The sequence below is a fragment of the Lytechinus pictus genome, chromosome 8 (genome assembly GCF_037042905.1).
Source record: "Lytechinus pictus isolate F3 Inbred chromosome 8, Lp3.0, whole genome shotgun sequence".
NCBI lineage: Eukaryota > Metazoa > Echinodermata > Echinoidea > Temnopleuroida > Toxopneustidae > Lytechinus > Lytechinus pictus.
The window spans coordinates 37443201-37470753 of record NC_087252.1 but is presented as its reverse complement, the minus strand read 5'-3'; the positions used below and the strand labels follow the sequence as shown (position 1 = coordinate 37470753).

Below are 27553 nucleotides of genomic sequence, written 5' to 3'. Positions count from 1 at the left end.
TCTCCTCTTTACTTGATCCATTAGATCCACTTTCCGTCAGGTTGTGGCCAGCAATACTTGGTGATGAGGTAACACTGAAGAGATGCACCGTCTTCCTTTACTCTGATGGCTCACGGCTTGTGTGACCGTCTTTCCACCAGAGAAATTTAAGGGTGTCCCTGTCACCACCTTGACTAACATTGCTTTCACATCATCTACCAAGTCGACGGGTTCCTGCACCTGCCTTGACTTGTACAATTCTTGAGAAATAAACTTTTGCACACTCATATTCAAACATCATTCTCCTGGAATGTGATAGTTTTGTTTTTCTTCCTCAAACAGTCTTCTTGCCCTCTTTCACGCTAGACACAGATTTTCATATTTGCCCCTGTAAGAGATCTCTTTGATGATTATAATCACTCAGTTGCCAGTATTCCTTACGTAGAGTCATTCTTTCCTCAGGGAATTTTTCCGAGCATCTGAATCTAGATCTGTCACAGTTACACTGTTTTGGACTCCTTGCTGTCCTATGCTCTCTTTTTGTGTCCAAGCATGATTGTACAGAAACATGAAGGTTTATGGTTTACCACTTGTTAAAATACTACAAGTACTATACATGTACCTGTTTCTGTACTTGGAAGGTACATGTATGTCAAAGACTGTTTTCAATGAGATACCCGCAACCCATAGATGAACATACGCAATCGTGGGGACGCACGCATCTTGTTTGGGCGCACGTTATGGCAAGCTATGGATGTCTACCGTGTATTTCTTTAGTTCTCCACATATTTTCCAGTTTAAAATGAAATGCACTCTTCTTGGCCATTCCATACTTTTACCATGGTGTGGGTAGTAATTAGAGTCTGATGTACCTTTAAAGGTTGATGCCATTTCATTCAGATGAGAATAGAACTTCTACTGGTATCCTTCTCCATTAAGTCTCTGTCTAGTCTGGTTTTGTCGGACTGTGGTGCGAGTATCGAGTAGAGTCCGATTTCTCCGATGTATGGATGATGCTTTTGTTTTCAATGTAGAATAGAACTTCTTGTGACCATATCCAAGGCCAATTAGTCTCAGTTCAGTCCTGTTTGGTAGAGAACATAAAGCTTGTATAGCATACAGGTGATGTGAAGAGGTCGATGATTCAATTCATCATTTATTTTCTTCCGATTGACATTCTTTTTTATATAAAGTCATGTAAAGCAACCATTGTACAAACATTAGGTTTACCACTTGTTAAAATACTACAAGTACTATACATGTACCTGTTTCTATACTTGGAACGTACATGTATGTCAAAGACTGTTTTCAATGAGATACCCGCAACCCATAGATGAACATACGCAATCGTGGGGACGCACGCATCTTGTTTGGGCGCACGTTATGGCAAGCTATGGATGTCTACCGTGTATTTCATTAGTTCTCCACATATTTTCCAGTTTAAAATGAAATGCACTCTTCTTGGCCATTCCATACTTTTACCATGGTGTGGGTAGTAATTAGAGTCTGATGTACCTTTAAAGGTTGATGCCATTTCATTCAGATGAGAATAGAACTTCTACTGGTATCCTTCTCCATTAAGTCTCTGTCTAGTCAGGTTTTGTCGGACTGTGTTGCGAGTATCGAGTAGAATCCGATGTATGGTTGATGCTTTTGTTTTCAATGTAGAATAGAACTTCTTGTGACCATATCCAAGGCCATTTAGTCTCAGTTCAGTCCGGTTTGGTAGAGAACATAAAGCTTGTATAGCATACAGGTGATGTGAAGAGGTCGATGATTCAATTCATCATTTATTTTCTTCCGATTGACATTCTTTTTTATATAAAGTCATGTAAAGCAACCATTGTACAAACATTAAAGAATATGAATTTACACATTATTCAACTCATTTTATTCACACATTGTTTAAAACATATCAAAAATATTTGACTGATCAATTTTTTCAGAGCGATGGTATCTTTTGTCACCGCATGCCTGAAGAGGTAAACTACACCGTTAGAACCTCTTCCTAGCTCAATGGTCCTGGCCCTGCTTAATGCATATCTTTATACCTCTTTGTACTTATTCTTTGGTTGTCACTTTAAACTTAAATTTTTTTAACGGGTATCATTACCATTGTTATGAATTTAGTATACTCTCTCCTCTTTACTTGATCCATCAGATCCACTTTCCATCAGGTTGTGGCCAGCAATACCTGGTGATGAGGTAGCACTGAAGAGATGCACCGTCTTCCTTTACTCTGATGGCTCACGGCTTGTGTGACCGTCCTTCCACCAGAGAAATCTAAGGGTGTCCCTGTCACCACCTTGACTAACATTGCTTCCACATCATCTACCAAGTCGACGGGTTCCTGCACCTGCCTTGACTTGTACAATTCTTGAGAAATAAACTTTTGCACACTCATATTCAAACATCATTCTCCTGGAATGTGATAGTTTTGTTTTTCTTCCTCAAACAGTCTTCTTGCCCTCTTTCACGCTAGACACAGATTTTCATATTTGCCCCTGTAAGAGATCTCTTTGATGATTATAATCACTCCGTTCCCAGTATTCATTACGTAGAGTCATTCTTTCCTCGGGGAATTCTTCAGAGCATATGAATCTAAGTCTGTCACAGTTACACTGTTTTGGACTCCTTGCTGTCCTATGCTCTCTTTTTGTGTCCATGCATGATTGTCCAGAAACATGAAGGTCTATGGTTTACCACTTGTTAAAATACTACAGGTACTCTACCTGTTTGTGTTCTTTGCAAGATACATGTATGTCAACGTCTGTTTTTAATGAAATAACCGCAACCCATAGATAAACATACGCAGTCATGCGGACTCATGCATCTCGTGATGGCGCACGTTATGGCAAGCTATGGATGTCTACCGTGTATTTTAGTTCTCCACATATTTTCCAGTTTAAAATGAAATGCACTCCTCTTGGCCATTCCATACTTTTACCATGGTGTGGGTAGTTATTAGAGTCTTGATGTACCTTTAAAGGTTGATGCCATTTCATTCAGATGGGAATAGAACTTCTACTGGTATCCTTCTCGATTAAGTCTCTGTCTAGTCTGGTTTTGCCACTGTGTTGCGAGTATCGAGTAGAGTCCGATGTATGGATGATGCTTTTGTTTTCAATGTAGAATAGAACTTCTTGTGACCATATCCAAGGCCATTTAGTCTCAGTTCAGTCCGGTTTGGTAGAGAACATAAAGCTTGTATAGCATACAGGTGATGTGAAGAGGTCGATGATTCAATTCATCATTTATTTTCTTCCGCTTGACATTCTTTTTTATATAAAGTCATGTAAAGCAACCATTGTACAAACATTAAAGAATATGAATTTACACATTATTCAACTCATTTTATTCACACATTGTTTAAAACATATCAAAAATATTTGACAGATCAATTTTTTCAGAGCGATGGTATCTTTTGTCACCGCATGCCTGAAGAGGTAAACTGCACCGTTAGAACCTCTTCCTAGCTCAATGGTCCTGGCCCTGCTTAATGCATATCTTTATACCTCTTTGTACTTATTCTTTGGTTGTCACTTTAAACTTAATTTTTTTAACAGGTATCATTACCATTGTTATGAATTTAGTATACTCTCTCCTCTTTATTTGATCCATTAGATCCACTTTCCGTCAGGTTGTGGCCAGCAATACTTGGTGATGAGGTAACACTGAAGAGATGCACCGTCTTCCTTTACTCTGATGGCTCACGGCTTGTGTGACCGTCCTTCCACCAGAGAAATCTAAGGGTGTCCCTGTCACCACCTTGACTAACATTGCTTCCACATCATCTACCAAGTCGACGGGTTCCTGCACCTGCCTTGACTGGTACAATTCTTGAGAAATAAACTTTTGAACACTCATATTCAAACATCATTCTCCTGGAATGTGATAGTTTTGTTTTTCTTCCTCAAACAGACTTCTTGCCCTCTTTCACGCTAGACACAGATTTTCATATTTGCCCCTGTAAGAGATCTCTTTGATGATTATAATCACTCAGTTGCCAGTATTCCTTACGTAGAGTAATTCTTTCCTTAGGGAATTCTTCAGAGCATATAATGTAAGTCTGTCACTGTTACACTGTTTTGGACTCCTTGCTGTCCTATTCTCTCTTTTTGTGTTCATGCATGATTGTCCAGAAACATGAAGGTTTATGGTTTACCACTTGTTAAAATACTACAAGTACTATACATGTACCTGTTTCTGTACTTGGAAGGTACATGTATGTCAAAGACTGTTTTCAATGAGATACCCGCAACCCATAGATGAACATACGCAATCGTGGGGACGCACGCATCTTGTTTGGGCGCACGTTATGGCAAGCTATGGATGTCTACCGTGTATTTCTTTAGTTCTCCACATATTTTCCAGTTTAAAATGAAATGCACTCTTCTTGGCCATTCCATACTTTTACCATGGTGAGGGTAGTAAGTAGAGTCTGATGTACCTTTAAAGGTTGATGCCATTTCATTCAGATGAGAATAGAACTTCTACTGGTATTCTTCTCTATTAAGTCTCTGTCTAGTCTGGTTTTGTCGGACTGTGGTGCGAGTATCGAGTAGAATCAGATGTATGGTTGATGCTTTTGTTTTCAATGTAGAATAGAACTTCTTGTGACCATATCCAAGGCCATTTAGTCTCAGTTCAGTCCGGTTTGGTAGAGAACATAAAGCTTGTATAGCATACAGGTGATGTGAAGAGGTCGATGATTCAATTCATCATTTATTTTCTTCCGCTTGACATTCTTTTTTATATAATGTCATGTAAAGCAACCATTGTACAAACATTAAAGAATATGAATTTACACATTATTCAACTCATTTTATTCACACATTGTTTAAAACATATCAAAAATATTTGACAGATCAATTTTGACGAATCCATACAAATCACATAATACATATTAGAATGATTTTATACAGTTGAACTCAAAAGTTCGTGAGTGAGAATTGAAAAGCAAGAAAGTGATACCAGTACATGAAGATTTCAGTACAGTAAAAACATCCAATTCCACAACGTATTTGTTACATAGAGTTAATACCTGGATGTGCCTCTGCAAATTTCCGGATCCCCCAGAAATCCATTCTCTGGATGAGGGTGTCTAGCTCTCCCTTCTGTTTATTCCCCAGTTGGTGAAAACAAATGGCCTGTATTACCTCAAGCCCAGATTGAAAATCTGAATAAAATTTCCAAATCTCCAAATTATAACTTTAAGATCTAGAATTCTAGATTTATTTATTGTTGGAGTGTATAATCTCACGTATAATATGATAATAGGATACATGCATCTTCATTTTAGATCTATTCTATTTCTATATCACCTGCGACATCATCACTCAACCTCAATCAGCAGCTGACTCTAGCGCAAAAAATTAGAGCTTCCGGCCTGTTGTCTGGACGTCCAGCATCACGCAGCCAGATCAGCGCCTTATAAGTTGCATGGAGCTGCTGACAGCCGTGTTTTCGTTCAGAATGCAGGGAGCGCTAGCAGGGCGGATAGAGCTAGAGCTCTGTGTATGGGCCCCGGCCCCATTCGTAAGCAAGGGCGCACCCACGCAAAGATAATACAAACATTAATTTTTTTTTCAAACTGGTTATTTATAATTTTAGCATCAAACTATACTAACCTGTTTTGCAGATCTTTGAGACAGCATCTCTGTTGACCTTCTCACTTTCGGAGGAGCCCGATGAGCGAATATGGAAGGAACAGCACCTTCTTTCAACATTTTCCTTGGTTTCGTTTTCATCAGCCGTGCACGAATGTCCTCCATGAAGTCGCTTGCCGTGAAGTGATCATTACAGATCACATTATTTCTGTCATACTGGTACGAATTCGGATTGAATTTCTCCACACGAATGGCAGCTAACCATTTTTTGCACAATCCTGCATCGCTGTTTGGATCGGGAATCGGGTGAAAACTTTTTTCCCGACATATTCCGCTCCGATTCGAACGCCCGAAAGCTTGGCACAGCACCATCTTCACGTAGAGAACTGACAGCACGCGCGATTGAGTTGTCCACAAATACGTTGCAAGCGAGCTCGAGAAAGAAAACATGGCTGCCCCCATGACAGCAGACGACGTGAATAATGCATGATTTTGAGATTCTTTGCAAGTTCAATGTGAATCACCCCGTGGGTCAAATTTGGCGATTGATATATCAACTTAGAGCAAATTTTAACCCCTAAAAATATAATATGATATAAATTCAAGACTTATGGTTTCCTTTAATTTCAATGATTGAAAGCAATGGATTTCATGTTATTTATGACAGAAATGAAAATAGTGTTGCCAATGATTTCCATAAAAAAAAACAAAAAACATAAAGTTGAAAAAACACAGAAATACATAAAGAAATAAAATACATTAGAAAAAAAGCTTTTAAGGACTGCAACGTCAACGCCCATGTCAACAGCTTTGTCCTCCCAAAGCTTTTTTGTTCTGCAAGTCTTTATAATCTGTCATTCTCTTTAAAGTAGATGGAGGTATTGCCTTTTAATAACCAGTCAATGACCTCTTCTTTTTGCGCCTCTGTCATTGTTGAATAGTAGTAGGGTCTTTTCGAACATGACGACGTCTACAACCATCAATTAATCGTTTAATTGGAAATGATTGGGTAATATCTTCCATGTTGTTACTGCGCAGATAAAATGAGAGTCCTGATACGTATGCGGCAATTGTGTTAGCAGAATATTTGTGCCAAGACATATGCAACGAATAACGCAACTTGCTCAATATTAGGCCTTTGCAATGTGTCAAAACGGTAATCACCCCTAAATGTCTGGAAAGCAGACCAGGCCATGTCGTATGTGCGCATATTTTCTGGGCTCGTGAAGAACTCAACAGGACTTGTCGTTCAGTATAAAGCTGCTCCACAGATGGGCATGCGATCTCTCCATGGGAATGGTCACCGCAGTGGTTGCAGCTGTGCCGGTACTGACAGCTTTTTCCTCTGTTGCACCGGCTAGCAGTAAATGCAAAACACAAGCCGAGCCGTGGCCCGTGCTTGTTAGTGGACTGGCCAGCCCCCCGGCTTTGGCTGGAGTTCCTCTTCCCTCGAAATGAGAGTTGTCGCTGCCGACCTCCGCTGGGAAAGCCCTGGGTAGCATATGGGCCTCCCCCGTATGCTCGAAAGGGCTGTGCCGTTGCTGCTAGCAACCACAATTCTGTATCCACGACTACACATGATAATTCCGGCTGAGTCGTGTGGCGTAGCCGAAACTGAACATCATAGTCGCGCCAGTTATAGTTGGAGGCCGCTGCCGTCCTTACCACACTCGTATATTTAAGTAGCTCCCGACATCTTTCGTTTTGACGCTCTGCATATATCGAAAGATAAATGAGCATCGCACTCGTCCATTGCTCGATAGAGCGGATGGCTATCAGCCGAGGATGGGGGCGCAGTTGAAATCCCCCGCTAGCCTGATCTAATGTGAGGGTCATATCGTTACATGTAGGGGATCCTGCTTTTAGCAGATCCCCCAGCTCCACAAACTCCCCTTTCCAGATACATTCCTGCATAGCTAAAGGTACATTCGAGCCCAACTGCTCGCTTATGCTATGGCGCATGGCAGGAAGGCCTGGCTGTGAAAATTTGGGCATTGAGGGAGGGGCATCCACAGATTGGGGGGTTAGTAAAGGCCAAGACTCACCTGGTTGGCCCTGTGTTTTGCCTTCATCCGGAAGCTGAAAACTCGATCTCGACCCGACCAAGGTGGGAATCGGTCTTTCCGCCGGAATATCCGTCTCAGCTGGAGGTGCTGACATAGATAGCGATGGCACTGTGGCAGACGCCTTTCTCTGTCCTTTCGTTGACGATCCTGAAGCGATGTTCTTTTCTGCCCTGTCTTCGCTCCGCGACTGCCACTTCCCCTCCCCTGTCCTGGAGACCGCTGTTTAGACTTTGCTTTTGGCATGGTAACCAGTAACTCAAAGATGGGTAAACGATGGATGAAGATTCAATCCGAAATATACAAAGATTATCAATATGAACGAGCAAGTTTCAACCAATGGATTCTTTACACACAAATATTCGTGAAGAGAAAAAAACTGTCGTAACCAGACAAACTCCAATGAAGACAACTGTTTTCTTGCCCAGCTAACAAATGGACGTTTTATGAACGTTCTTAAAACGTCTGAAGTTGGTTTTTTGTGAAAACGTTTTATAGACGTAAAAATGTGGTAGGTTAAAAGAACAACAAAAAACCTTTAAAAACCTTTCAAAAGCTTGAGACAAAAAGCACCTTTTGAAAACGTTCTAAATTTATTGTGGACGTTGTTAGAACGTGTAGACAACCTTTAAAAAATGTTTGGAACGTTCTTAAAACGTTTTTAAAACCTTAAAATGCACTAAAAACGTTTTAAAAACGTCTTGAAAACCTATAAAAAATAAAAACAAAAGTAAAAGGAATTTACCCTCCATTTACTCCCTCCTGGAAGATATGGGGTTCTCTTTAGAAAGTCCCCCAGAACTTCCTCAATATCCGTTTCTTTCACACCCTGGTGGGTCTTCACGCACGCTCCTGAAAGACAAAAGTGCCGAACACATGGATCATTACAATAACATTATTTTTTACGACACATTAAAAAAGGACAATACAGAATACACACCTTAACTAGGCCGGGCTATTTTGGGAGATCACATGGCAGGGGAGGGGGGGGGGGCCTCACATTCCTTATGTATTTTATTGGTTTGTTTAATTTCTTATGTATTTCTTTGTTGTTTTACCTTTACATTTATTTATTTTAATGAAATTTGTTGGTGACATTAAAACAGTCTAATTTAATTCATATTGACCAGTGACAGCAGAAATAATTATACATTTGTAAATTTTGACAGAAAACCCAATTTGTACATGAAATCACCATTTTGAGCTATTTTTGGCTGGATGCTGAAAAAAAAAAATTGGTCTTAAAACTTGCGTGATACTTGAAAGAAGAAAGCTTTTCATGACACAGACTTATTGCGCGAAATGTCCCCTGGCCCAGTTAGGGTTAAATGACAAATGGGTCATTCCATTGCACTCTTTTCAAATGTACTAGGGGAAAAACGGTATGTCGGTTACGATGTTATGGCCCACCCCTTTTTTGTTTCGCAAAAATGGGCATTTTCTCTGAATAAATACATGGATACACATAAGTAATTCATTGTTCAGATTGGCATGAACATAAGTAGTCCTTAGAGGCCAAATTCAACAGCTACCTTACAAGAAGAAAACAATGCTGCATATGTATGCGACTTCAAAGGCCAAGTTTTTGTGAACAGTAGTTGACATGCTTCAATGACCATTTGGATAAATAAACCATTAACTTGGAAATCAACAATTGATGCAATTAAAGACCAGTAGTAGCTACCCAGGGACCGCTTGTTTTATGATGTACAATCCGTCGTCCCCAACTTTCATCCGCACATTGCGCTGAAATCAATTTTTTGTGCGTATGCATGTATACTATCAAAGTATATAGGTATTGACATGTCTCATATTTCATACATTATTCAACACTGAGTTAGTAGCATAAACTATTTTTTCAAAATTTGTGTTCTTTTCAGTTTGAGGAATTCTACAAGAAGCACAAGACATATATTAACAACATGGCGACTGAATGATGGTGATAGAGGATCAAATTGACATAGTACATGGTGTTTAGCACTGCTGTCTATAATACATAGTTGTGTATGGTACTTTTCAAAGACACTATAAAAAGAAGGGGATATTTTATCAAAAGAATATGCTTAAATTCTAGTTTTTGATAACAATAACATACAGGTTGAATAAATGTGTAATGCACTTATTTTGCTAGAGGCCATCATTTTCCAATTGATCACCAATCATTTTAACTCATCAGGTGAATTCAGAAACGTATAAAAGTGAAATTGAAATTGGCTTATCATAATAACTGATCACTTACTGACAATGACTGGATAAAATCTGGTCGACTTCAGACCGCGGTTTCCCTTCCGACCAAACAAGTTGAAATCCGACCAAAGATTATTTGACCCCCGCTTTTTCATGATACGCCGACTTGTTTGGGCAATATTGACCCCGCCGATTAGACTCGGGTAGTTGATCTGAAATGAAAGTACCATTATCAATTACAATGCTGCAGATTCTCACACAACTAGGATTAAACCATCTCATTTCCATACAGTACTATGAATGATTCTCTTGCTAAAACCTCACTGTACGTGTCACCCTGATGCAGTTATCATTTGTAAAATTTACAGCATTTCACTTTTTTTTTTAAACATGGCTATAAAGCAATCAAGGCATAAATCAGAAACTCAGGATATTCAAGGTTTCGATAATCAAAGAGCTCTGTATAAAAAGGAAAAACAATCATTTTAAGGGATGATGAAATAATGCCATATTAGTATGCAAATATTTTCAAACTTATGTTCTCTTCTTAAAATCTGACTCGGCAAGTTTCGTTTCGAGCATGTTGAATTCCTGAATTGACTTTATAGGTTCCGATAAGGGCTCCTGCAGGTCGGCAGGACCTAGCCAAGAAGTTGGTGATGATTTGGCCAAGTTTGCCAGCCTATCAACTATCTGGGCCTGCACCTCTTCAAGTTTCTGCATTTTTTGTGCATGTGCATGTATACATATCAAAGGTATTGACATGTCTCATATTTCATACATTATTCAACACTGAGTTAGTAGCATAAACTATTTTTCAAAATTGTTTTTTTTTTTCAGTTTGAGGAAATCTACAAGAAGCACAAGACATATATTAACAACATGGCGACTGAATGATGGTGATAGAGGATCAAATTGACATAGTACATGGTGTTTAGCACTGCTGTCTGTAATACATAGTTGTGTATGGTACTTTTCAAAGAGACTAAAATAAGGGGATATTTTATCAAAAGAATATGCTTAAATTCTAGTTTTTGATAACAATAACATACAGGTTGAATAAATGTGTAATGCACTTATTTTGCTAGAGGCATCATTTTCCAATTGATCACCAATCATTTTAACTCATCAGGTGAATTCAGAAACGTATAAAAGTGAAATTGAAATTGGCTTATCATAATAACTGATCACTTACTGACAATGACTGGATAAAATCTGGTCGACTTCAGACCGCGCTTTCCCTTCCGACCAAACAAGTTGAAATCCGACCAAAGATTATTTGACCCCCGCTTTTTCATAATACGCCGACTTGTTTGGGCAATATTGACCATGCCGACTAGACTCAGGTAGTTGATCTGAAATTAAAGTACCATTATCAGTTACAATGCTGCAGATTCTCACACAACTAGGATTAAACCATCTCATTTCCATACAGTACTATGAATGATTCTCTTGCTAAAACCTCACTGTACGTGTCACCCTGATGCAGTTATCATTTGCAAAATTTACAGCATTTCACTCTTTTTTTAAAAACATGGCTATAAAGCAATCAAGGCATAAATCAGAAACTCGGGATATTCAAGGTTTCGATAATCAAAGAGCTCTGTATAAAAAGAAAAAACAATCATTTTAAGGGATGATTAAATAATGCCAAATTAGTATGCAAATATTTTCAAACTTACCATTCTCTTCTTAAAATCTGACTCGGCAAGTTTCGTTTCGAGCATGTCGAATTCCTGAATTGACTTTATAGGTTCCGATAAGGGCTCCTGCAGGTCAGCAGGACCTACCCAAGAAGTTGGTGATGATTTGGCCAAGTTTGCCAGCCTATCAACTATCTGGGCCTGCACCTCTTCAAGTTTCTGCATTTTTTGTGCGTGTGCATGTAATCATATCAAAGGTATTGACATGTCTCATATTTCATACATTATTCAACACTGAGTTAGTAGCATAAACTATTTTTCAAAATTGTTGTTCTTTTCAGTTTGAAGAATTCTACAAGAAGCACAAGACATATATTAACAACATGGCGACTGAATGATGGTGATAGAGGATCAAATTGACATAGTACATGGTGTTTAGCACTGCTGTCTATAATACATAGTTGTGTATCGTACTTTTCAAAGAGACTAAAAGAAGGGGATATTTTATCAAAAGAATATGCTTAAATTCTAGTTTTTGATAACAATAACATACAGGTTGAATAAATGTGTAATGCACTTATTTTGCTAGAGGCCATCATTTTCCAATTGATCACCAATCATTTTAACTCATCAGGTGAATTCAGAAACGTATAAAAGTGAAATTGAAATTGGCTTATCATAATAACTGATCACTTACTGACAATGACTGGATGAAATCTGGTCGAATTCAGACCGCGCTTTCCCTTCCGACCAAAGATTATTTGACCCCCGCTTTTTCATGATACGCCGTCTTGTTTGGGCCATATTGACCCCGCCGACTAGACTCAGGTAGTTGATCTGAAATTAAAGTACCATTATCAGTTACAATGCTGCATATTCTCACACAACTAGGATTAAACCATCTCATTTCTATACAGTACTATGAATGATTCTCTTGCTAAAACCTCACCGTACGTGTCACCCTGATGCAGTTATCATTTGCAAAATTTACAGCATTTCACTCTTTTTTTTTAAACATGGCTATAAAGCAATCAAGGCATAAATCAGACACTCAGGATATTCAAGGTTTAGATAATCAAAGTGCTCTGTATAAAAAGGAAAAACAATCATTTTAATGGATGATTAAATAATGCCAAATTAGTATGCAGATATTTTCAAACTTACCATTCTCTTCTTAAAATCTGACTCGGCAAGTTTCGTTTCGAGCATGTCGAATTCCTGAATTGACTTTATAGGTTCCGATAAGGGCTCCTGCAGGTCGGCAGGACCTACCCAAGAAGTTGGTGATGATTTGGCCAAGTTTGCCAGCCTATCAACTATCTGGGCCTGCACCTCTTCAAGTTTCTGCATTTTTTGTGCGTGTGCATGTATACATATCAAAGGTATTGACATGTCTCATATTTCATACATTATTCAACACTGAGTTAGTAGCATAAACTATTTTTCAAAATTGTTGTTCTTCTCAGTTTGAGGAATTCTACAAGAAGCACAAGACATATATTAACAACATGGCGACTGAATGATGGTGATAGAGGATCAAATTGACATAGTACATGGTGTTTAGCACTGCTGTCTATAATACATAGTTGTGTATCGTACTTTTCAAAGAGACTAAAAGAAGGGGATATTTTATCAAAAGAATATGCTTAAGGACGTTCCACAGTTATGTTTGTGCGCATTATGATCTGCGCATAGTTTACACACTGCGCGCTGACGTCACAATGGATGAACAGGTGATTAATTAGCTGCGGGTATGAGCTGATTTTTTTCATCTTCTGCACTTTAACTGCAGATCCGATGCGTTATTTCATGAAGCTAAAAAATGGAATTATTCCATGGACCATTAAAAAAAAAATTCTCTACAATTTTGAAATACTTTACTCTGCAGTGCTACCAAGAATCACGAATATTACCCCGAGTTTGAATAAATGGTAGAGTGGTTTTGATTTTTTCTTCACATAGATACAAAGCATTCGGCGCATTTTTGGTGTTTTAAAAAGCACATTTGCTCTAATAAAAATGCTAATAGTTTTAAAACAAGCACATGAACCCTTATTTTTTAATGTTTGTACCTCTTAGGTATACCTTCCTCTACAACTCTGCAAATTTTGGTGAAAATGACATGGATTTTGAATAAAGTGCAGCATTTATTGTACGTTTGTAGTTTGTTACTGAAATGTTACATTTTTTTAGATTGGGATTTTGTTATCGTTTACGCCTTTTTTAAGAATGACAGTGCTGTTAAACTTCAAATTGCAAACAAATAGCACTATTAATAGTTTCTACATTCTAACGATACAATTATTAACTCTCTTGCGAAATTTGATGACTTTTTCATGTATTTTGACTGAGTAATACAGGTTTAAACTCATTGTAGTAATCTTGGGCGGTCTAAAAATGCTAAATTCTTTTGAATGCGCAATTCTTAAGAACATCAATTTCGGTGAACTTTGAAGCTCTATAGCAAAAAATCAAGCACATGGACCTATGTTAATCTTTGCATATTTCGAATATTAAGGTTCTAAAGTATCTATGTGCAAAGTTTGTAGAATATGACATGGATTTCACTTTAACTGTGGAACGTCCTTAAATTCTAGTTTTTGATAACAATAACATACAGGTTGAATAAATGTGTAATGCAGTTAGGTTGCTAGAGGCCATCATTTTCCAATTGATCACCAATCATTTTAACTCATCAGGTGAATTCAGAAACGTATAAAAGTGAAATGGAAATTGGCTTATCATAATAACTGATCACTTACTGACAATGACTGGATAAAATCTGGTCGACTTCAGACCGCGCTTTCCCTTCCGACCAAACACGTTGAAATCCGACCAAAGATTATTTGACCCCAGCTTTTTCATGATACGCCGACTTGTTTGGGCAATATTGACCCCGCCGACTAGACTCAGGTAGTTGATCTGAAATTAAAGTACCATTATCAGTTACAATGCTGCAGATTCTCTGTACGTGTCACCCTGATGCAGTTATCATTTGCAAAATTTACAGCATTTCACTGTTTTTTTTAAAACATGGCTATAAAGCAATCAAGGCATAAATCAGAAACTCAGGATATTCAAGGTTTAGATAATCAAAGAGCTCTGTATAAAAAGGAAAAACAATCATTTTAATGGATCATTAAATAATGCCAAATTAGTATGCAAATTTTTTCAAACTTACCATTCTCTTCTCAAAATCTGACTCGGCAAGTTTCGTTTCGAGCATGTCGAATTCCTGAATTGACTTTATAGGTTCCGATAAGGGCTCCTGCAGGTCGGCGGGACCTACCCAAGAAGTTGGTGATGATTTGGCCAAGTTTGCCAGCCTATCAACTATCTGGGCCTGCACCTCTTCAAGTTTCTGCATTTTCTGCAGAACCTGCTGCTGAAAATTGTCTTGGAAAAAAAAGGGGAAAAATACATAACATATTAGGTAATTATGGTAGCTATTTATATAGTCTGACTGATATGTATGACAGCTGTCCAACTATCGCATTTCAGGAATAAATCATCCAGCTGCGTTGACAATACATGTACTTCTACAAAGCATCAGACAATGCAACACACACACATAGAATGTGAAAGCAATTTTGCAGAAAAATATACTCCTGCTTTGTTGATAAATTTGAATCAAAATTAAACACCACATCAAAAGAAAGTTCCTCCCAAAAGAACCCCATCAAATCTTCCGGTATGACAAATTATTCAAGAAACCAAGGGATAAAGATACGGTTGCTATGAAGTTGACATGTTGACATCGCAACTCATCTTCGTACTCATGTATATTTTAAAAACAAGTACAAACAGGGAGTTAGTTGATATAATTTTGTCTTTTCTGTATTTGTTACAATAGTTTACCCGTCAACTTTCTGCACTTCCTATTGCAAATTTAAATGTATTTAGATCAAGCTCTGATCCCTCTTGTAAAAGGAAAACAAACCAAAGACAAAAAGGTATATACAAAATTACTTCCATGTATCTAGGCGTTGTTTTCATGTACGCCTAGGTACAACATCCTACCATTTCTGCTGGTCCTCTGCAGAATTTCCTCGAGAGGAACATTTCTTATCTCAGCGACTGCAGCCGCTATATCCCCAATATAGTTGGGTGTATTCACTCCCACATCAGTCCCGAGGGGCAGATATGGTGAGTCTGTCTCGATCAGCAGTCGTTCTGACGGGCAGTGCGCTAAGCTGATCCGACGTGAATACACGCAGCAGCCCAGAGAAACTTACATAGCATTTTGGGAAATTAGAGACCCATTCGTTCAGAGTCTCTAGATCGCCCGAAAAGTGTATCCGCTGATAAGCGGAACAGTACAACCTTACCTGCTTGAATACCTTGCGGTATACCAAACGAGTAAGGTCCGGATTTCTATTCGGTCCCCGGATGTGCATGATGAGAACATAACCCAAAGTGCCCAGTTCTAAAATGCGATTTAGAAGACGCATCTTGGAATCCCATGTATTTGAATCAAGATTGTAATCCAAACCCACTTCGCTATTAAATACCTGAGACCCGACGAGATGACAAAGTCTGCTCGAGGTATGTGAAATCGTCCGCAGTGTATGTACCTGCGCGTGAAGGATGAATTCCAATAGCAAGATGCTATGGATGCCCAACTAAACACGGCATTTGACTGTAAGTCCCTGGGTCACAAAAATTCATGACGCCTCCTATAACTCTGACCGGAACACGGGGCGGTACTAGCTGTTTTTGCGTAACATGCCCGAGATGCGCACTCAAACGGTCAGGGTGATAATGTGCGTCAAAAGCTGTAAGAACAGATAAACCTGGCTCATCAGGACAAGTCGTAGCAATTGGCGCAGGCATTGCTGGTGGGATAGAGGTCGCCACACCCGCACTAGCAGGAATGGTCATTGCAATTGGCGCAGGATTTGATTGCGCGATTGTGGTTCGATGTCCATGAACCTCAGAGGAAACCGCAATTGGCGCTGATTGTGATTGCGCAATTGGGATCTGACTTCTCTCAGAACTATGTACCACAGATGGAACAGCAATTGGCGCTGATTGTGATCGCGCAATTGGAATCTGACTTCTCTCAGAACTAACTCTGCGGCAGGGATATCGATCAGAAACCCATACTTACCCTTAAGGTCCATACCCAATAACATATCATCAATAATAGGGGCAACAAAAATCATATCATTGAAGGTGTGGGGCCCTATACGGATTTCCACTGGACCTACATGTACCACCTTCCCGGCCATTTCCATATCCCTACCCGCGGTATTAAATGTTATAGATTTGATAACAGGCGGAGGATTTTGAAATTTTGCCACTACCCTATCAGAAACAATAGTAACTTCTGCCGCAGTGTCAACAATAGCATAGATAGATTTCCCATGGACTTGAATGGGAATAGAAAAAGTGGAGGTTGAACTGAGTTGACAAATCACCATTTCATCTCTACCCAAGTCTTCTGTCAGGTGTTCAGGTTCCAAAGTATCAGGTTCCAAAATATCATTAGAATTATTAGCAGTGTTATCAATAGGTTCTGGATTGTCACCTCCATACTCCAATTCCTCTACTTTACATTCCAAATTACCCCCTACAGTTGAGGCTAGTCCTCGGGCAGAATTGGGTCTGGGGTCCTCGGTTTTATTCGATGGATCTATGCCCTTGATGCCAAGTGACGAACAATCAGGTTCGGGAGAATTTGGTACATGGGGTGATTGTGGTCCACCTACGCTAGATTTTGAATCTACTGTGGACTCCCGGCCTCCCTCTGGTCGGGCTGGAGTTCGGCCAAAGCTTCCAACCCCTCTAAGTTTGGGTCACAGGACGCAAAGGAAACACTCTTAGGGGACTTTAATGGACAGTCAGATTGAAAATGCCCACTTTGGTTGCACCTGAAGCATTTATCAGATCTAAGGGGGGTACGGGCTGGTGATTTAGTAGCGGATGTTTCCACAAGTGCGGACAAGGCGCTTACGACCTGGGTCAATTTGTTTATTGATGTCCGCATCTCTGACATGTGTCCCTCCATTCTGTCTATTTTATGTTCAAGCGAACCCAGACGGTTTTCTTGGAGTTCTTCCTTGGTTTTGCTCCCCTGGGACTGATATTTAGGGGTTGATTGTGTTCTCGACACTTGAGTTGATTGTGTTCGAGACACCTGCGCAGATGACGAAGGCCACTTACGAGTCGGAGTATAGGATTTGGATTCCTCCCTACCCACTTTCGAAATGGACACCTCCCCCCAAACCTTTTCTTCGAAGGTCTGCCAACCAGCAGGTTTCTGTTCACTGGTTTTCCCATGTACTAACTGGGACGATTCCTACCGCCTCTTCTAGAGAACTTGGCTTCATGTTAAACGCCCACTGCCCGGCATCATTATCTTTACACCCTTGGCAAAAGCGCATTATACATTGTTGCTCAATAAAATTATCGGGCAATTCCGGAAAACCCCTTATGGCCAGATGGGATATACGGTCCGCCCATTCAAAAATATCTTCATCCGACTTTTGTTGTGCATACTGAAATACAATTTGTTCAGTTTCGGAGAGCTCCCGCGCACCAAACCTCTAATCTAACTTTCCCAAGAGATCAAAATAATCTATCCCAGGATCGCGCTGCGTTATTGCAGCAAAAGCCTCACTAGCACGGCCTTGTAGACACCAACAAAGGTTATTTTGACGTTGAGCAGTGGTCCACTGTGCATTATCCGCAAATTTGTTGAATTTTTGAATGAATGCCATCCAACTCCCCTTCCAATCATAACTGATACTCTTGGGGACAATAGAAGATGATGTCTCCCCCCTTCCACCGTGTTCCAAGGTGTGGTATAACTGGGTCTATGAGAGTTACTCCCACTTGCCCTACCAACATTTCCTATCCGGCTAGTCCCTCCCTGAGTCCCAGCTTAGGCATTCCCAGTTTGGGCATTCCTAGCATTAGGTCCTACACTGTACACCCTAGATCGGTTTGCATCACTTCGAACCTGGGATGTGGGATACTGCCTAGTACTTCCCATAGATTGTCTACCTAAGAATATCCCCCACCCAAAGGCATTTCAGGGCTCATACACTCAGGTACCAAACGGGTAACAGGAGAAAAATAATCTGCGGTAAATGGAATAGGGGACTGAATTTGGAGCCTAGCCAAACGTTCCGCAGATGTAAAATCAAATACCTGATGTAGGTCCAGATTCTTCAATGCGGGAATATCCATAAGATGCCCTACAGACAAACGCCACCCACCCCAGGGACAGTACATAACTCCTCCTCTGTATATACGTTCACTTTCATTCTTTCCATCGTGGGAAAAATAATTGACGAGAGAACAGAACACTAATTCTTATTCCCAAATATTGGAAAGGGAAAAATAAGTTCAAGGTACAATGTATATGGATTAAATCAAAAAAATAGATACAGTTGAGTTAAAAAAATTGATCAAAAAGCAAATAGCTTTATTGTCAAAATTTGCATAGTGCAAAGGCACTATGGGAAACCCGGAACGGAATTTTCCAATCTCGAACCACATGTTCGCAAATCACAAATATATGACAAACACTCCTATTTTAACGTCAAAAGTCCAATATAAATTACCTTTCGTAGTTTTCCGTCTTGCAAATTGCAACGATAGATCAAGATCAAGATTTGCAGTTATGAGCACACTCGCTCGCACACGGCACCACCACTCCCCCGCACCACACACAGCAAATGGCAAATCACACGTGCAATCCTACCCCCTTCCAAATAAAAGGTCGAAAGACGTTCTATATTCTTGAAAATAAGAATTATTGCGTTTATTTTATCCATTATTTGCAAGAAATATTGAATGCTTTCTGGTTCCTTCCTAATCACTTTGATAAAAAGGGGCTTATTTATATTGTGATAGCTCACAGTTGGCACATCTTCCTTCTTAGAAGGCTTTACTCCAAGCCTGATTGTTGGAACCGCCGAGTCTTTGAGCTTGCTCCTGACTTTCATTCCAAATGAATATAAACCAGCATCCTCAAAATCCTCTTCGGAAAAGCGGTCGCTGCAGATGGTGCTCCAATCACTAGGGCCATGCCAGTCTGCCTGCGTGAATCTTACTTTGAAATCCACAATTTCCGTAGATTCTCATCCAGTGGAAAACGATGTAAGCTCACCTCATCCTTGGGAGTGTTGCCGCAACCAGCAACTATACACCGATTCGGCATTATTATTATTTCGGATTCCAAAATCAATTGTAGTGAGTCAAGCGCACGAGGGAACGATCACAAAAGGCAGCGAGCATTTGAAGTGTGGTGATGCGGAGCGAAACACGCCCAGAGCCGGGAGCGGGCGGGGCAATGGGCTAGGCGTGGCCGTACGATGCGGAACGCGCTGCTGCTCCAACTTTGCTGTAATTCTGAGCAACTTTCTCCTTACTTCTCATATGTCACAGATGACGTGTTCATGATCTCGCTTTGAAGTGACTTTTTAGGGGCGGGGTTTATTAAGGTGGAATTCAGAAAAAACAACGAACTTTTGAAATGATTATATTATAGTTAAAAGAAATCGTAATTTGTATCTTGGTTTTTCTGTCTGATGAAGACCAATTCTAATGAATAATGAATACTAATTTTTCTAATTTAGTAACCCTTTAAGAAGTACAAGTAGGGGCCATTGTCACTTTTCATGAACAGGTTTGGACCTTGTCTCCCTCTACCCCCAAAGCAACTCTGTGGTAGAAAAGAACAGACGAGCTTGAGCAATAGAGCTTGAGGGCTGCTTCCATACCTGCCAACCATTCCGATTTTGGCGGAATTATACCGATTTTTATACCTCCATTCCGAATTCCGAATTTTAAAACCAAAATTCCGATTTTTGGGTTAATCAATATAGTGTTGAAATTATTGAAACGGCTGTATGATGCGACTAACGCATGCACGCGCCGTATAAGCTAAAACAACAACAACATATCAAGATGCGACTAACGCATAAACGACTGGAGCGCACGGCTACGCAAATGCGCTAGTTTTGCACAGAGAGCGACGTTAAACGGCGCGCAAACACTGCTAAGTGCGCAGTTCCATTGCAAATGCATGTGAAAATAACGAGCGTACACGCTACGGCCGCACTTAGAGCGTTGACTTCCGGAAAAAAATGGCGGCTGACATCTGCTCGCGAAAGTGCCAGTTTTTAGTGAGGACATGTTTTCATAATCCACGAACATCGGAAAAACCGTGAAAAATACACTTTTTTAGACCCCTTGTTTCCTAACTACGATGTTAAAAATTACCGGTGGTGATATTTTTTACTCGAAATATGGTGATTTAGGTAAGAAAATTTCACCTTTTATTTGAGGTTTTGCCCATGTCGCCGGAAGATTTTGTAGTGTGGGAGTGAGTTAGTAAATGTGCAGTGTATGTCTAGTGTGTTTGGTGATTTCAGTGGTATATTGCTGAGCTTCTGCGCTGCATGCTGCAGCTGCCGAACGGCTGCACACCATACCCCCGCGCCGCCCGGCCAGCCGCGCACCGACGCTACTCTAAGTTAGATCTATCCCATGATCTGTACTTTATTTTTTGAACAGTTGTCAAATTTTTGAGGAAGAAAGGAGATTATCAAATTTTGATCTCAAGTTGAGCCTTCAGAGTCGAACACCAAATCTACTTGCTTCGCTTGCCTAAGCTCTCGGCGCCCGCCGAGTTGCTGCGCCTCAGCCTCTCCGTCTTAGCTCACCGGCGCACCGCAAGTGCGCAGTGCGTGTCGGGCGCATGCAGCCGTTTAGTTTCGGCTCCGTTTTTGTCATGGCTGAAAATCTGCTCTCTTATACCAACAAGCACTTATCCAATTTAGGTTTTGTCCTCAGTCAGTAACCCCTGTGCGGTGAAATAACATGAATATGATTGTCAATGTTTGGCTTATTTTCTCTTGATATAGGCTGGCACGTCAGTTTTTCATACAGTAAGTTAGGCCCAACTTAGATCTAAATTCATCATAAAAATAGGCCTATGCCTTGGCCCATAACTCAATTGAATTATTGAAATTATTTTTTTCTAATTAAAAAGAGAATCTGTGGAGATGAAGATCTGCATCAATCTCACTTTCCACCAAAAGAGGGCTCTCAAAAATATATTCAAAATTAAAGTTTTTGAGAGCTCTGGTGAACAAGAAAAATTCATATATTTAAATGAAAACAAATCACACCTGCATGAAACTGGGTGTTTTTTGTCACAAAAGTGATATTTAAAGACCTTCTTTTAATTGACAAATGATATTAAATTACATAAAGGTAGATTATGAGGGTATATTTGCTTTAAAAAGTGTAGGGAAATGCACTACTCAAGTACATGCTGAAAATGCAAAGAGCCCCTAGGCATACCGTTAAAACGGGCCGGACACCCACTCGGTGCCCTCGTAGTATTGATACTGATTTTTTATTATCAAAGGTTGGCAGGTATGTGCTTCTATCGCAGCCTCTCTTCTGTGGGTAGTGATGCCCACACCTAACGGCTCCCATTATGGATGAGTACTCAAAAAACGACACTACACCTGGGTTTATTTCCAATTCGCCTGATGCCAATTCGTCCAATTGCCAACTCTTCCACTATCATTCGGTCTACCATCAGTTTGTCCACTATCGACATGGTCTAATTGCCAATTGGTCTACTCACCATTTCGTCTAATAACCATTTAGTCCAATAGCCATTTAGTCCATATATACCATTGGTCTAACTGGACTAAGTGTTAAATTGTGCAAAATGAATGGAAATTAAATGGATATTAGACCAACTGGTTATGAGACAAAGTGGTCATAGACGAAATGGTGATTAGACGAAGTGATGATTGGACCAAATGGTAAATGGACTAAATGGTTGTTAGACGAAATGTTGATGGACGGAATGGCATTAGACTAAATGAAAGTAGACCATGTGGTGAGTAGACGAATTGGCAATGTACCCTTCACCCGTGCCTATCCCCATTTGAAGATCGAGGCATCCATATAGACAAGCTCTGATGCATGCTTCATGTCTTCGTGGACCTTCTTCATCAGTGGCCCGCCGATTGCCATAAAGCACTCTTGTCTCTTGTGACAAGAGTCCATTGCCATGCACTCAGAGTCTGAATTCACTTCGTATTGAGTGATATACTCCCTCAGGCTTTACAGCATCCCCTCACCAGTGGATTCCCAAACTCTTGAAATATCTTACGGTACCATCTGAACAAAAAAATGTTTTAAAAATTGAAAGGAAAGGAAATTTATTTATTTATGACTAGATCATGTTTAGTGGCATTGTACGCATGGGTGAGATGTCCAAGATGATCTTTTCAATTTGCTCTTAAGAAGGATCAAGTGCCCCAACCATATTGATCAGCGTTCTGTTGAACCTCTTTGTAGTCCCGTTTCCTTGTTTTAGAGACTCGCGAAACGCCCGTAAATCCTGCCGACTACGCCAAATGTAGCCCATGTGGCAAATGTACATGTAGAGGTTGTGTACCAATATAAACAAAGGCTTGAGATGCAAGAAGAAGATGTTTTAAGGTCAAAGCTTGTGAAATGGACTCTGAGAGTGACTAGAGAGTGTTTCACGAGTCCTTTGTATTTTGTATATTCTATGAAAGGGGGAGGGTTCCTAGTGTAGGGTTATCATAAAAATATCGAGGGGTCACGTGTCGTGGGTAATTTGCATAAATAGAGTCATGTGGAATTTAGTATTTCACAAAGGAATTGGGGTGTGGTATATGAGTCATTTACAGGTAGAATACACAAATTACTGATGCATTATCAGAAAGCTATGTACAGACAAAGATTTGAAATTTGAATAGGAATTTTCAGCCCCTTCCATGCAGAAAGGTACATGTAAGCCTCTATCTTTGGTTGATATGCTTTATAGGATAAGTCTTAATTAGTAGTAAAATTGATAACATTCCTGTTCTTATAGATGTGTTCATTAAAGCATAGATTGCACTATTTATCAAAGTGGAAGGAAATATATTTTAGGTCTAATATTAAAAGGATTGATATATCAGATGCTTGTTAAAAACATGAATTTCAATCGCCAAAGATTAGATTTCAACTCCAGAATGATTGAGAAACCGATCTAGAACCTAAGAACAGGGCCGGTATCCAAGTCAATACTTTGGCCAGAGTTTTGAGTATTTTTTACTCAGGCAAGTAAAATGGTCAACCATCTTTGATATTCAATTGTATTTTTGGCTAAGTAATTTGCTAAAATGTAAGCCACCCCCTAACTGGCTCAAGTCTGGCTAGCGTGCAGTTTACAAATGTACATGTGCGCAGTTATACATCCTGCGTACGGATGGATACATACATGTATATTGCACGTTAATTAGCTTAGATTTTATCACGTCACAGTGGTTAAGTATTTTGCTTCAAATTGGTTTGATAAAGTAAAATACTTAAATGTCACACCTTTTTTAAACAATCTGAAATCTGATGTGAAAACGAGTTGTAAGCATTTTGCTTTTAATAATAGCCAAGTAAAATGCTAAATTTAATACGTTATTTGATACTTAATATTCAATACTTTCAACTGAATACCAGCCGGCCAGGTCACTATCCATATGTCAAATCATGCGTATTTTACAAACAGCTTCATGAACACCAGCATTCTGGTGTTCATGAAGCTGATTATGATGTAGCCACTTTTTATCTGACTGACAATTATTTATACGTATTTCACCTTTTACTCTTGGGGGGGGGGGGGGGGCCATTCCATACACCAACAAATTAAGTTTCCGATCATGAATTTCACCAAGGGTTAGTTTCTCATTAAGCTCCTCAATCTTCTTGTCTATGTTATTAGGTAGCTGGGGCAGGTCATCTTTTTCAATGGCGAGTAGACGACCAGATGTACTTGTTAGGCTAGTTTCTATGTCAGAAATGACCTTTTTTGTTGCTTCCATTTTCGTTTTCAAATTCGTTATCTCATTAACAACCGTATCAAGTTTGGTATTTACCTGAGAGGTGAAGCTGGTAAACATGTCTCTAATGTCGCTCATGAATGCCATTAATTCAGTAGGTACCGCGTTGGGGGTCGGCGGTCCATTTACATCGTGTACCGTGCTGGTGCTGGACGTGCGGGAGGTATCGGCGAAATTGGCGCCAGCCGTGGCACCCTGAGGCAACGTGACGTCATGCGTATCGTGGCTTGCGATTCCCAAGTTTTTCTGACCAGTTTCCCTCCTTTTAGACCCAGTATTGTTGGCTTTTTTACCTGGTTGCCCCCGTAGATTGTACTCTTTCTGTCTAACGTCCATTTTGGCAATATTTGATCCAAGTAGGCATGTAATTTTCCACCAAAATATAGTATGTTTTCAGGAGCTCACTCAAGAGTGCTACCGCTCTGTCGACATCGCGTTTAGTGGTACAGTAATATCTTACTGTACCATCTGAAAAAAAAAATGTTTTAAAAATTGAAAGGAAAGGAAATTGATTTATTTATGACTAGATCATGTTTAGTGGCATTGTACGCATGGGTGAGATGTCCAAGAGGATCTTTTCAATTTGCTCTTAAGAAGGATCAAGTGCCCCAACCATATTGATCAGCGTTCTGTTGAACCTCTTTGTAGTCCCGTTTCCTTGTTTTAGAGACTCGCAATACGCCCGTAAATCCTGCCGACTACGCCAAATGCAGCCCATGTGGCAAATGTACATGTAGAGGTTGTGTACCAATATAAACAAAGGCTCGAGATGGAAGAAGATGTTTTTTAAGGTCAAAGCTTGTGAAATGGACTCTGAGAGTGACTAGAGAGTGTTTCACAAGTCCTTTGTATTTTGTATATTCTATGAAAGGGGGAGGGTTCCTAGTGTAGGGTTATCATAAAAATATCGAGGGGTCACGTGTCGTGGGTAATTTGCATAAATAGAGTCATGTGGAATTTAGTATTTCACAAAGGAAATGGGGTGTGGTATATGAGTCATTTACAGGTAGAATACACAAATTACTGATGCATTATCAGAAAGCTATGTACAGACAAAGATTTGAAATTTGAATAGGAATTTTCAGCCCCTTCCATGCAGAAAGGTACATGTAAGCCTCTAACTTTGGTTGATATGCTTTATAGGATAAGTCTTAATTAGTAGTAAAATTGATAACATTCCCGTTCTTATAAATGTGTTCGTTAGTCAAGCATAGATTGTACTATTTATCAAAGTGGAAGGAAGTTTATTTTAAGTCTAATAAAAGGATTGATATCAGATGCTTGTTAAAAACATGAATTTCAATCGCCAAAGATTAGATTTCAACTCCAGCTGACAAATCAGAATGATTGAGAAACCGATCTAGAACCCAAGAACAGGGCCGGTACCCAAGTCAATACTTTGGCCAGAGTTTTGAGTATTTTACTCAGGCAAGAAAAATGGTCAGCCATCTTTGATATTCAATTGTATTTTTGGCTAAGTAATTTGCTGAAATGTCAGCCACCCCCTAACTGGCTCAAGTCTGGCTAGCGTGCAGTTTACAAATGTACATGTGCGCAGTTATACATCCTGCGTACGGATGGATACATACATATATATTGCACGTTAATTAGCTTAGATTTTATCACGTCACAATGGTTAAGTATTTTGCTTCAAATTGGTTTGATAAAGTAAAATACTTAAATGTCACACCTTATTTTAAACAATCTGAAATCTGATGTGAAAACGAGTTGTAAGCATTTTACTTTAATAATAGCCAAGACCCAAGTGAAACGCTAAATTCAATACGTCATTTAATACTTAAAGGAGAATGAAACCCTTGAAACCAGCTGAATCCATATCAAAGAGAAAAATCAAAGAAAAATATTGTTGAAAGTTTGAGGAAGATTGAATGAATAATAAGAAAGTTATGAGCATTTGAATATTGAGATCACTAATGCCATGTAGATCCTCCCATTGGCAATGCGACCAAGATCTGTTATGTCACACACGTACAACTCCCTCATTACCCTAGTACTTATTTCACTTATATTCTCACTTTTATAGAGTGTATCACAAGGTGAGGTGTTCTCTTCATGAGAGGACAAGTACAGAGGTTTCACAACATTATATCATTGATGAATCGTTTGTCATATGATTAGAATGAGCAAAAAGAGATGTTTTGGGGTATATTTTCAATGTCCAAAAGGGGAGAGTTGTTCATCTGTGACATCATAGATGTTGGTCAAATTGCCAATGGGAGGATCTCCATGTAGCATTTGTGATCTCGATATTCAAATGCTCATAACTCTTCTATTGCTAGTCCTATTTTACTTTTGTTGATCTTATTCTTTGATTTGTCTGCTTTCACAAAAGCTAACTTGCTCCAAGAGTTGCATTCTCCTTTAATATTCAATACTTTCAACTGAATACCGGCCGGCCAGGTCACTATATTATGTAAAATCATGCGTATTTTACAAACAGCATTATGAACACCAGAATGCTGGTGTTCATGATGCTGATTATGATGTAGCCATTTTTTATCTGACTGACAATTATTTATACATGTACGTATTTCACCTTTTACTCTGCTGCAACTACTTCAGTTCTTTTTACATGTCTGGTTTTAGGAAATTGCAATATGTGTCATGATGGTAATGACTAGTTACATTTATTCTATTTCAATAACGGTTTTTACTTGTAATGTTAATGTTATACAAATGATACAAATCGTCAAGAAGTAAGAATTACCAGGTGTCCAGGGCCCTGTCTTACAAAGAGTTGCGGTTGATGCGATCAATCACAACTGTGGACGGCCAGCAATGTCAACATCTGTTATGCATGTTTGTTCAAAAAAAATTCTAGATATGAATGTATATCCATAAATTCATTGATTTCTTGACAATTTGGTGTGTTCTCCTTTGTTTGCAAAGGAAATTTTGCAAATTTCCTGGAGAAAAAAATATAACACTGATGGATTTCCATAGTTACGATTGATTGGATCAATCGTAACTCTCTGTAAGACGGGGCCCTGGTGTCCAGGCCTACCTTTGGAACAGGGGCCCATTTCATAAAGGATTTACAACTGTTGTAACTTTGCGAACATGGCAACTACCATGGTAACAGGGCTCAGCACCCAATCAAAATCCAGGTTGCCATGGTAGATACCAAATGGCAAAGTTACCATAGTTTTTAACTCTACATGAAAAGG

The 27553-nt window shown here is 39.5% G+C and overlaps 1 protein-coding gene across 1 annotated transcript; it reads right to left on the bottom strand.

Moving 5' to 3' along the window:
- Positions 1-4105: 4105 nt before the first annotated feature.
- Positions 4106-7748, bottom strand: LOC135155301 (uncharacterized). The gene has a single exon (XM_064104252.1). The coding sequence runs from the start codon at positions 7746-7748 to the stop codon at positions 6516-6518; it is 1233 nt and encodes a 410-aa protein (XP_063960322.1). The 3' UTR covers positions 4106-6515.
- Between the last annotated feature and the right edge of the window lie 19805 nt (positions 7749-27553).